This window comes from Neoarius graeffei, chromosome 7 (assembly GCF_027579695.1).
Source record: "Neoarius graeffei isolate fNeoGra1 chromosome 7, fNeoGra1.pri, whole genome shotgun sequence".
NCBI lineage: Eukaryota > Metazoa > Chordata > Actinopteri > Siluriformes > Ariidae > Neoarius > Neoarius graeffei.
The window spans coordinates 68,690,578-68,703,686 of NC_083575.1; the positions used below are offsets into that span (position 1 = coordinate 68,690,578).

At 41.8% G+C, this 13,109-nt stretch overlaps 1 protein-coding gene across 1 annotated transcript in view; it reads right to left on the minus strand.

The window, feature by feature from the left end:
- The window catches only part of psda (pleckstrin and Sec7 domain containing a), a 63,747-nt gene extending 51,295 nt beyond the window's left edge, over window positions 1-12,452 (minus strand). The window contains exons 1-6 of the mRNA XM_060924827.1: window positions 12,002-12,452; window positions 5,053-5,238; window positions 4,769-4,849; window positions 754-866; window positions 576-634; window positions 363-452 (exon numbers count right to left, since the gene is read on the minus strand). Of these exons, the coding sequence (XP_060780810.1) occupies window positions 363-452; window positions 576-634; window positions 754-866; window positions 4,769-4,849; window positions 5,053-5,238; window positions 12,002-12,081 (609 nt within the window). The 5' untranslated portion in view covers window positions 12,082-12,452. The remainder of the gene's footprint in view (window positions 1-362; window positions 453-575; window positions 635-753; window positions 867-4,768; window positions 4,850-5,052; window positions 5,239-12,001) is intronic.
- Window positions 12,453-13,109: the final 657 nt, after the last annotated feature.

The window sequence follows — 13,109 nt, forward strand, 5'->3', positions numbered from 1 at the left end:
CCCCAGGCTGCTCTGGGTATGCTGTATGTTGCTCTGGATAAGAGCATCTGCTAAATGCCTGTAATGTAATGTACATATTGAGGACCAGAATACGTTTTATACCAGCAGAGTTCGGACATTTTGGCTGGTCCTCACTTCTTCAAAGGGCTGTTTGAGGCTTATGACTTAGTTTTAGGGTTCAAGTTAGGTTTAGGTAAGGGTTGGGGTTAGGCATTTAGTTGTGATGGTTAAGTTTAGAGTAAGGCACTAGGGAATACATTATGTCAGTGAGAGTCCCCACAAAGACAGAAGTATGAGAGAGAGAGAGACAGAGAGAGAGAGAGAGAGAGAGAGAGAGAGAGAGAGTGTTTACATTTACCCACCTTGAGCAGATCTTTCGGGAAATCCTGCCCATCATTTAACCCCTCCAGGTTGCCTATGAACTGCACACATGACATTCTCTTCCCTACATTCTGAGCAGGACAGAGAGATAGGAAGCTTTTATATATAGTGTTCGGATCACACCTCTCCTCGTGCTGAGCGAAAAAGACCTTATCATGAATTATGATCATCATTCAGTGCAATTGCTCACTCACATGACCATGAAGGTCTGTGTTCAGCAGCATCAGAGCGCAGGTCAGAGTGTGGACACTGTCTGCAACACAAACACACAGCATGAGCAACAGAGTCACCTGGTGGCACAATTATAGTGTTACAGCCTCAGTGTCAGTGAACTACAGTATTACACCCACACAGACAACACGTATGATTTACCTTCATTTGGTATAGTATTGGGATTGCACTGGAGGTATCTTCTGGAGAAATGGGTCAGCACTCGTTCTCTCTCCTGCGTCTCACCCATAAGAGCAAACTCTCTCAGGAAAACTCTAGGGAATAGAGACTTATCACCATATATACAGACCAATGTATAGGACTAAATAGTACAAGTGTGTTTCTTTAAAAAAAAAATCCAGATAGGAGTTGACATTACTTCACATTAGTACTTTCTAACAATCCAACATGTCATTTATTATACTAACACTAAGTTACAAAGGAGACAGAAAATGTGGTCATGCACAAGATCCATTTCTCTACTTTTTTGCTTCCAATTGACAGTTTATTATGTACACCTACACTCTTAATAAAAAGTGTTCACTTAATAATTAAGCAGGGCGGCATGGTGGTGTACTGTTTAGCACTGTTGCCTCACAGCAAGAAGGTTCTGAGTTTTAGCCCAATGGCCGACGGGTGCCTTTATATGTGGAGTCTGCATGTTCTCCCCGTGTCTGTGTGGGTTTTCTCTGGGTGCTCTGGTTTCCCCTACAGTCCAAAGACATGTGGTTAGGTTAACTGGCTACTCTAAATTGTCCATAGGTGTGAATGGTTTAGAGGAAAAAAACTCTATAATAATCCAGTAGAAGGCAATGGAAACCACTACTGTAATTCTTCCCAAGAAACTTGTGATGGCTGAAGCAGTCAGAGCGGACCTGCCATCAGGCAGACCAATAAAGAAAAAGCTTCCAGCAAAGGATTCTACATGGAACCACTTTTAGATAAAGAAACTATCTAAAGAGCCCTTATGGGGTGTACACATATACAGTGGGGCAAAAAAGTATTTAGTCAGCCACCAATTGTGCAAGTTCTCCCACTTAAAAAGATGAGAGAGGCCTGTAATTTTCATCATAGGTACACTTCAACTACGAGAGACAGAATGGGGGAAAAGAATCCAGGAAATCACATTGTAGGATTTTTAATGAATTAATTGGTAAATTCCTCGGTAAAATAAGTATTTGGTTACCTACAAACAAGCAAGATTTCTGGCTCTCACAGACCGTAACTTCTTCTTTAAGAGGCTCCTCTGTCCTCCACTCGTTACCTGTATTAATGGCACCTGTTTGAACTCGTTATCAGTATAAAAGACACCTGTCCACAACCTCAAACAGTCACACTCCAAACTCCACTATGGCCAAGACCAAAGAGCTGTCAAAGGACACCAGAAACAAAATTGTAGACCTGCACCAGGCTGAGAAGATTGAATCTGCAATAGGTAAGCAGCTTGGTGTGAAGAAATCAACTGTGGGAGCAATTATTAGAAAATGGAAGACATACAAGACCACTGATAATCTCCCTCGATCTGGGGCTCCACGCAAGATCTCACCCCGTGGGGTCAAAATGATCACAAGAACGGTGAGCAAAAATCCCAGAACCACACGGGGGGACCTAGTGAATGACCTGCAGAGAGCTGGGACCAAAGTAACAAAGGCTACCATCAGTAACACACTACGCCGCCAGGGACTCAAATCCTGCAGTGCCAGACGTGTCCCCCTGCTTAAGCCAGTACATGTCCAGGCCCGTCTGAAGTTTGCTAGGGAGCATTTGGATGATCCAGAAGAGGATTGGGAGAATGTCATATGGTCAGATGAAACCAAAATAGAACTTTTTGGTAAAAACTCAACTTGTCATGTTTGGAGGAGAAAGAATGCTGAGTTGCATCCAAAGAACACCATAGCTACTGTGAAGCATGGGGGTGGAAACATCATGCTTTGGGGCTGTTTTTCTGCAAAGGGACCAGGACGACTGATCCGTGTAAAGGAAAGAATGAATGGGGCCATGTATCATGAGATTTTGAGTGAAAACCTCCTTCCATCAGCAAGGGCATTGAAGATGAAACATGGCTGGGTCTTTCAGCATGACAATGATCCCAAACACACCGCCCGGGCAACGAAGGAGTGGCTTCGTAAGAAGCATTTCAAGGTCCTGGAGTGGCCTAGCCAGTCTCCAGATCTCAACCCCATAGAAAATCTTTGGAGGGAGTTGAAAGTCTGTGTTGCCCAGCAACAGCCCCAAAACATCACTGCTCTAGAGGAGATCTGCATGGAGGAATGGGCCAAAATACCAGCAACAGTGTGTGAAAACCTTGTGAAGACTTACAGAAAACGTTTGACCTCTGTCATTGCCAACAAAGGGTATATAACAAAGTATTGAGATGAACTTTTGTTATTGACCAAATACTTATTTTCCACCATAATTTGCAAATAAATTCTTTAAAAATCAGACAATGTGATTTTCTGGATTTTTTTTCTCATTTTGTCTCTCATAGTTGAGGTATACCTATGATGAAAATTACAGGCCTCTCATCTTTTTAAGTGGGAGAACTTGCACAATTGGTGACTGACTAAATACTTTTTTGCCCCACTGTAAGCCATGGCCTAAAGGTTAGAGAAGCAGCTTTGAGACCAAAAGTTTGCTGGTTTGATTCCCTGGAACAGCAGGAATGGCTGAAGTGCCCTTGAGCAAGGCACCTAACCTCCAACTGCTCCCCAGACTACCCATTCCTGTGGGTATGTCAGGGTCCTGCTGTATGTTGCTCTGGAAAAGGGTGTTTGCTAAATGCCTGTAATATAATGCAATAAAGTGATTCACTCGTCACCCATCACTTTGTACTGTAGCTGACAGTTGGTCACTCATGGATATTCCAGGCTCTGGTTCCCTAAGTATCCCTCTTGTAAATGTATTGGTCAGTCAACGATATCCTTTGCTCCCATTGGTAGTTGCCTCAAATCACATTGCCTCAAAGTTGAGATTAGTTCAACTCATTACCCGCCCACTTTGTGTCACCAACGGTTATTTCGTCTGTCATCGCTACAAGTCTCTGAATTTCATTGACATTCCATGGTCTCTGGTCGCCACATCGCTGCTCATCTCATTCTGAGTGTGCAAAGCTTTAGAGTTTGTAAATATTCTAAGTGTATAGCTTGTATCTAAACTTTTTTTTTTTCAGGAATATCTACCATAGGTCACATTGTAGGTATTACTGAATGGACTATGCACAGTTTATCAGCCACCCACTCTAACCTGTCAACTGATGAACCATTACTCTTGTACCTACACTTATTCTTCTTCCTTGTCCAGCACTATTGCCAGGTTGGGGTCCATGTACACCCTATTGATCCACATGTCATATTAATTGGAACATAGTTTTATGTTGGATGCTGTTCCTGCCACAACCTTCCCATTTCCAGGCTTGGGAAACAACCATTCACACACACACACACACACACACACACACACACACACACACACACACACACACACCTATGGACAATTTAGACTAGCCAGTTAACCTAACTGCATGTCTTTGGACTGTGGGGGAAACCGGAGCACCTGGAGGAAACCCACACAGACACAGGGAGAACATGCAGACTCCACATAGAAAGGCCATTGGGCTCAAACTCAGAACCTTCTTGCTGTGAGGCAACAGTGCTAACCATTACACCACTGTGTAGCCCGTACCTACACTTATTATTCCTTTTTATCAGGAAAACCTACTATATAGATCACTTAGTAGATATTCCAGACTGCAGTAATACCCACCATCATTTACTACACACAATCCACCTCTCCTCTACCCATTAGTGGAAAGCGACCACCGTTGAACCACCACTCACCAGATGTTATGCGAGTTGGGATAATTCTCAGCATAGCAATAACACTGACATGGTAGGAGATTTTGCAGTGGTATTAATGTATTGGACAATCAGACGATCAGGCAAGCTTTCTAAATAGCCTCTAGTCCAGTGCATTACCACTATTTCCACTATGACCGAGTCACTTTATTTTCTCTGGAAATGGATTCTTTCAGAAACAGGAAGTTGACCCCAAAATGCTTTAGGCAAGAAAAAAAAAAGATGTAGCTATTTTGTTTTGAATAAGTTTATAAAAAATGTCATAGCTAATATAGTCTACATATTTATGATGCATAAATGCATATTAAAGTGCATGTTCTTACCTCAGAGCCTGGTCCACATGCATGCCTGCGAAGTTGAAATAACTCAAGTACTCCTCTGCTACCAACCTACTGAAATCATTACTACAGGCAGACAGAGGAAAACAAAAAGGATTACATGTAAAGGCTTGAGGATTTGCATTTGAGAATAAATCTAATTTGGCATTTAACACTTATGTCCACATGATAATCTGTTGTGTATCTGAAACCAGAAGATCTAGAGTCCCCATTTAAAATGTGGTTTCAGAGGAAGGAAGGAGGGAAGGAAGGAAGGAAGGAAGGCTTACTTTTTGCTCAGATGCCTTGCGATGTCAGACCTCCTGAAGCCATCCAGGTTGTAGAGGCGTTTGGCCAACAGTTTAGCAGCCTGTAGGTCAGTCTTGCTACCATTAGCAATGTTGTCATTGCTGCCCAGTGCCAAGCGTTGGGCCACCTCATGGTCAGATTGTGAGACAAGTCCTGATGCTCGTTCCCTGAGGATAAAAAAAGACCCAAAACACTGACAGTAAGCCAAAGCAATGTAATTTGATTAAACTGTCAACAACTTTGATGCTTATCCAAGAGCCTTCATCAGTTTTAGTGTAAAATATTTTTTTCTCTCTAAATGAGATTTGTACAACCCCGATTCCAAAAAAGTTGGGACAAAGTACAAATTGTAAATAAAAACAGAATGCAATGATGTGGAAGTTTCAAAATTCCATATTTTATTCAGAATAGAACACAGATGACATATCAAATGTTTAAAGTGAGAAAATGTATCATTTAAAAAGAAAAATAAGGTGATTTTAAATTTCATGACAACACCACATCTCAAAAAAGTTGGGACAAGGCCATGTTTACCACTGTGAGACATCCTCTTTTCTCTTTACAACAGTCTGTAAACGTCTGGGGACTGAGGAGACAAGTTGCTCAAGTTTAAGGATAGGAATGTTAACCCATTCTTGTCTAATGTAGGATTCTAGTTGCTCAATTGTCTTAGGTCTTTTTTGTCGTATCTTCCGCTTTATGATGCGCCAAATGTTTTCTATGGGTGAAAGATCTGGACTGCAGGCTGGCCAGTTCAGTACCTGGACCCTTCTTCTACGCAGCCATGATACTGTAATTGATGCAGTATGTGGTTTGGCATCGTCATGTTGGAAAATGCAAGGTCTTCCCTGAAAGAGACGTCGTCTGGATGGGAGCATATGTTGCTCTAGAACCTGGATATACCTTTCAGCATTGATGGTGTCTTTCCAGATGTGTAAGCTGCCCATGCCACATGCACTAATGCAACCCCATACCATCAGAGATGCAGGCTTCTGAACTGAGCGCTGATAACAACTTGGGTCGTCCTTCTCCTCTTTAGTCCGAATGACACGGCGTCCCTGATTTCCATAAAGAACTTCAAATTTTGATTCGTCTGACCACAGAACAGTTTTCCACTTTGCCACAGTCCATTTTAAATGAGCCTTGGCCCAGAGAAGACGTCTGCGCTTCTGGATCATGTTTAGATACGGCTTCTTCTTTGAACTATAGGAGTTTTAGCTGGCAACGGCGACTGGCACGGTGAATTGTGTTCACAGATAATGTTCTCTGGAAATATTCCTGAGCCCATTTTGTGATTTCCAATACAGAAGCATGTCTGTATGTGATGTAGTGCCGTCTAAGGGCCCGAAGATCACGGGTACCCAGTATGGTTTTCCGGCCTTGACCTTTACGCACAGAGATTCTTCCAGATTCTCTGAATCTTTTGATGATATTATGCACTGTAGATGATGATATATTCAAACTCTTTGCAATTTTACACTGTTGAACTCCTTTCTGATATTGCTCCACTATTTGTCGGCGCAGAATTAGGGGGATTGGTGAGCCTCTTCCCATCTTTACTTCTGAGAGCCGCTGCCACTCCAAGATGCTCTTTTTATACCCAGTCATGTTAATGACCTATTGCCAATTGACCTAATGAGTTGCAATTTGGTCCTCCAGCTGTTCCTTTTTTGTACCTTTAACTTTTCCAGCCTCTTATTGCCCCTGTCCCAAATTTTTTGAGATGTGTTGCTGTCATGAAATTTCAAATGAGCCAATATTTGGCATGAAATTTCAAAATATCTCACTTTCAACATTTGATATGTTGTCTATGTTCTATTGTGAATACAATATCAGTTTTTGAGATTTGTAAATTATTGCATTTCGTTTTTATTTACAATTTGTACTTTGTCCCAACTTTTTTGGAATTGGGGTTGTATTTGGAAGGAAGTGTTTGGAAGAGCTGATCCCACCAAATGATCAGACAACCTTCATACATACTCAGACATGTATGGACACACACGCTTTGGGCTCCTTATTCCCCAGTGTTATTAAATGAAACAGCTGGAGAAGCATAAAGGCTTGCTTCATCATGGGGAGATTTTATCTGGACTTGTTTACAGTAATCATCATCTGTTTGGCATCTAAACTCACTCACAAGGACACTCTTCTCCTCTCTGTCAGACTGCTGAAATACTGGTAAAAATGCAAATCACAAGAACCCATTATTTAGCAACCATTTTAATAGACGTCTATGGTGTCCCAAATAGGGTGTATCCCCAAATTATCCCCAGTGTTCCCAGAATAGTCTTTGGATCCATCTTGACCCTGACTAGGATAAAGCCCTTAGGCCTACTGAAGATGAATAATTGAATGAATGTCCATGGCATCAAGCTTAGTGTCATAAAAGATTTGATAAAAATGACTAAAAATGCAATATACAGATAATACATAGCTCAGTAACATAGGCTAGAGCAGCAGAGGTGACATGGTGGTTATTTTTTGAGAAGGAGTGGCCGCAAAAAATATATATTGTTTTGCTGTGAGTTAAGTTGCTCAAGATCTATTGCATTGCCATGAAATATTTAACTTGTGGCAATTGCTTATTTTAAAATAAGTGAGACAGAGAAATAAACTGGAAGGGATATACTATTAGGTCCCATCACTTTAACCAAATTCTGAAAGGGAACAGAAGTTTTTCCCTGAAATATTGAGTCATGATGTATTGTGTATATTGAGTATACACACACACTCAGGTTGAGTATACATAACCTGAGTGATGGACTCAGGTTATACAATTCATAGCCATGATTTTGGTTACATGGCTCACGGCTACAACATTATAATTCATTGCTATAAGATACTTAGTGGGGCGGCACGGTGGTGTAGTGGTTAGCGCTGTCGCCTCACAGCAAGAAGGTCCTGGGTTCGAGCCCCGGGGCCGGCGAGGGCCTTTCTGTGTGGAGTTTGCATGTTCTCCCCGTGTCCGCGTGGGTTTCCTCCGGGTGCTCCGGTTTCCCCCACAGTCCAAAGACATGCAGGTTAGGTTAACTGGTGACTCTAAATTGACCGTAGGTGTGAATGTGAGTGTGAATGGTTGTCTGTGTCTATGTGTCAGCCCTGTGATGACCTGGCGACTTGTCCAGGGTGTACCCTGCCTTTTGCCCGTAAGTCAGCTGGGATAGGCTCCAGCTTGCCTGCGACCCTGTAGAAGGATAAAGCGGCTAGAGATAATGTGATGTGTGTGATGTGAAGATACTTAGTTTCTAGTCTCAAAATATTAACCAGTAGTAGTATTATCTTTAGGCCTCAAAATATAATTATCAGTAGGCATACCTTATTAAAATTATTATACATACAGGACACTTTTTTGATGGAATAAAAACATTTATTTTTTTCGCAGTCCAAATCCTGTGCTCTGATTGGCTGGCGAGTGGGTCCGTATCCTATGGTACGGACCCCAGTTACGGACCTCTGACGACTCGCTCATTCACAACAACAACAAACATAGCATTTTTTTTTGTCAACATTTATTTTCGCATGTCTCAGGAGAATAACATTAATTTTACAGCATGGATAGTGATAACGACAGTCTTCACAGCGAAAGTGAGTTTTACTACCCTGAGGAAGAAGAAATAAAAGAAAACATTTCAGGAGAAAGCTAAAAACCTAACTTGCTAACGCCGAGCAAAAACATGGCTGAATCCTGAATGACTCAATTTTGTATAAATAGGGGACTACATAGGCTGCAAAATGTCGTTTTTTTTCCTGCCATGGAAGTGCACTTGTATACCGAGGAGAAAACAATTTGCATTACAGCCGTGAATGAGGATTCATCTCATTTCATCTCATTATCTCTAGCCGCTTTATCCTGTTCTACAGGGTCGCAGGCAAGCTGGAGCCTATCCCAGTTGACTATGGGCGAAAGGCGGGGTACACCCTGGACAAGTCGCCAGGTCATCACAGGGCTGACACATAGACACAGACAACCATTCACACTCACATTCACACCTACGCTCAATTTAGAGTTATCAGTTAACCTAACCTGCATGTCTTTGGACTGTGGGGGAAACCGGAGCACCCGGAGGAAACCCACGCGGACACGGGGAGAACATGCAAACTCCACACAGAAAGGCCCTCGCCGGCCATGGGGCTCGAACCCGGACCTTCTTGCTGTGAGGCGACAGCGCTAACCACTACACCACCGTGCCACCCCATGAGGATTCAAAATAGCATTAATTTTACATCATGGATAACGATGACAGCGTTCACAGCGAAAGCGAGTTTTACTACCCTGAGGAAGAAGAAATAAAAGAAAACATTTCAGGAGAAAGCTAAAAACCTAACTTGCTAACGCCAAGCAAAAACATGGCTGAATCCTGAATGACTCCTATTTGTATAAATAGGGAACTACATAGGCGGCAAAATGTAGTTTTTTTCCTGCCATGGAAGTGCACTTGTATACCGAGGAGGAAGCAATTTGCATTACAGCCGTGAATGAGGATTCAAAATGGCGGCTCGCCTCAATTTTCCTTTTTGGGCGCTCTCGTTTTCTGTTAGAATTTGGTAAAGAAAAAAATAAATATATTATTTACCAGCTTAAGGTCGGTCCGTATGGTGAAATACCTCTACCTTGAATACTGACCTGGGCCCCCAGGGCCTCGGTCAGTACTTTCAAGACCTTGGTCATGGTATTTCATGATACGGACTGCCCAGCTGGTAAATAACATGTATTCTATTCCCTTCTTGTGGGTTTCATTAATTTGGTTTGATAGCATGCAATATTGTTAGCATATCACTTATCCTACGTGTATTACGCCACTCTACCCAATGGAGAATGTGCGTTGAATATGGTTTACGATATTGCATCGTTGTCAAGACAACATGATGTCATACGTCAGAGACGTAAAACTTCCGCGCCAACAAGTGACTGTGACAATTTGTAAACAAACATGGCCACCAGGTTTGCTTTGTTAACTACGGAAGATTTTGAGAGAATTTTGAAAGAGAAAGATGTGTTGAACACCTGAAAGGAATGCATAATAATAATAATAATAATAATAATAATAATAATAATAATAATATTGGCTGGGGGGGGGGGGGTTCGTAGTATATCAGATCTATTCCATTCAGCTAGCATGATATTGAACTCATCTTTCGACTCATTCAATAACATGCTAGCTGAATGGAATATATCTGATATACCACTCAACACATTTATTATTTAAATAACCAGCATGTCACCTAAGCAGCTCCAATAACATGCAGATATGTATAGACGCATTTTAATAAGTTCACTTTAGTGACTGTGATGACTTCTACGTGGAAGCACACAATGTTTGAATACAAAATACATTTACAACAAATTCCTGTTACAATGGATCTAGCATTACTTTTAAATACCTCAATAAATTCAATGGACAAAAAGTGAACAAACAACACTTGGTCCCTTTACCTTAAAAACACCATCTCATCTCCGTGTAGGAACTTAAATGTGTCTCTGAACTGTCGCTGCTTCTTAATTACACAACCCTTAGCCTTCAAGGCACAAGTGGACCGATGTAAATACTTATGATCTACTATTGGCCTATTTCTAACAGGATATTCCTGCTTAAAAGACAGAAGAGGGCGGAGACTCTGAGAAGAAGAAGAAGCAGAAAGGGAGGGAGTAAGTTTATTCTTCAAACAACGGGTATGTGGTCCTCTTTCCAAAGCAGACTGAAAATTAAGAAAACTACAACACCTCTCTCTCTCTCTCTCTCTCTTCATAGCCAGGGTGTGGAGGCCACTCTGAATGAGGCACTAATAAGCAGACACACCCTATCTTTCTATCAACTGGAATATCCGGACCTGTCCAGCTGATAATTCCACTGTTTCCACGGTCGTCATTATATATAAATGATTCATCCCATACTTGCTAAAAATACCCAGAGCTTAACATTATTTTTTTTAATTGCTTTGTACTAAATAACAGCATTATTAGTATAACTATGGTGCAGCTGGTTTACCGAAGAAAGCCACTGGCCTACATATGTCATCTCCTTAAGAAAAGCCTCCATTGCGAAATACATTCCACAGTCACTCAGGAGCTCTTTACACACCCACACAAACTATGGCCAGACTCCACCGGGTATATAGGTCTCTACCATAATAACAGTAGTAAGGTAGTGCAATTAACAGGAAAGAACTGACAAGGCACTATTACATTAATTTAGCAGATATACGACATACCCAGCGCAGCCTGGGGAGCAGTTGGGGGTTAGGTGCCTTGCTCAACAGCACTTCACCCATTCCTGCCAGTCCAGGGAATCAAACCAGGAACCTTCTGGTCACAAAGCTGCTTCTCTTACCATTAGGCCATAGCTTCCCCACTATTAAAAAAGCCAGTGCTTCAAAATGACAAAATACATATGAAATGCTGAAAACATATGACTCCCCAGATTTTATACTGTGTAATAATAATAATAATAATAATAATAATAATAATAATAGCATATTTCAAATCCTGTAGTGTTTCAGCATTTTCAGACTGAGGATTAAGTAAGCTGGAGATGAGAACATGGACAACTTTTTGTTCATAGGACATTTTGTGTAGTGTCATGTTTCCATAAGAATGACACACAGGTACCTAACAGCATTTTTCATCTGTCAGTCTGTTTGACTAGTTTAATTCCAGATGAAACCGATACCTTTGGTTAATTTCCTATTGTGTCAGAATTTCCTTTCTGTCCGCACAGTATTAAGTAGACCAGAAACAACAAAACATTGACAGAAGCAGGTGGCACTAGAAATGTTGGCTACTTGAAAAAAATTATTTCATTCATTAGCAATGGCAGTTCATCCATAAGGGCAGGTTGCACTAAGGCAAATCGAAGTGCAGCCAGAACTAGCATCAAGCAAGCATCACATACAACTTAAACATCCTTCATCTCACACAGAACCTTTACTCACCGATAAACATCTGGCAAGGGAACGTACAGGTAGTGATCATCCAAGGCCCCACCTCCCCAGCAGAGCATATAGCGAGCCATATCATTAAAGCCCCGCAGTTTAAGCTCCTGATGAGATCCTTAACCTGCACAGAGCTCAGAGGCCCGCATCGTCTCTTTGGCTTGTGATCCACACAAACACACTAATCTTACACCTCATTCCAGAGCATCGTTTGTACCATTTAATCTCAAAGTTTCATCTCCTTTTGCTCCTTCAGTGTGGCTTTCTTGGTTGTTGAACTGGTGTCTGGTCTCGTCTTCAGTTTCTGTCTCACACTATGGAAACTTTTATCAGTCATATTCTGACTGGAATACATCATGCTCATCTATTCTCTCTAACCATCCTCTCTCTCTGTCTGTCTATTTGGGTGTCTCTCTTCCTCTCTCATTCCCAGGCTGCTTTCTGCTTTTCAGCTTGCTTGCCTATATGCATGTATGTGTTCCTCTGCCTGTGTACGTCTCAGTAGCTGAGCTATTTTCTGCTGTTGGATGTGATGTGTGTGTTTCCTTTCACTATGCAACAACTCAACCCCTTTCCCTCCTTCTCTTCCTTTCTTTGTTATTGCCTGACGTCCCTCCCTCTACTCAGCCCCTTCTCAATCAACTTCTTTAGCAACCTTTGTCTCTGCGGAATCTGACCCGGAGCATTTACAACTCAGAGCAGAAACATACTGGTCAACAGAGATGTTTGCCAAGTGGAAGTGAAAATAAATGATGGCTTGGAAGGTTGTGTTCAAAGCCTTCTCTATTTAAAACCCTAAAATCACATGACCCTGGAAGCTAATCTCCTACTCTCCCTGGAGACCAAATGAGCTTGGCTGAGCTCCAGGTCTCACTGGACACCAGACAGGAGAAGGACCTCTACGGAGGAGCCAGGTGTCAAAGCAGATGGGGTCAAATTTCAGTTTATCTTGGCAACTCATAAATAGTGGGATAACATGAAAGAAGAATCACAAATTTAGCAATCCCCGTAGATCTCTTCTGTCTTGCTTAGGATGTAACCTATGCTGGCTGATCTGGACTCAACTCTCCCAATAGAGAGGATGGGTTGTGAATCTGAAGACATTTAT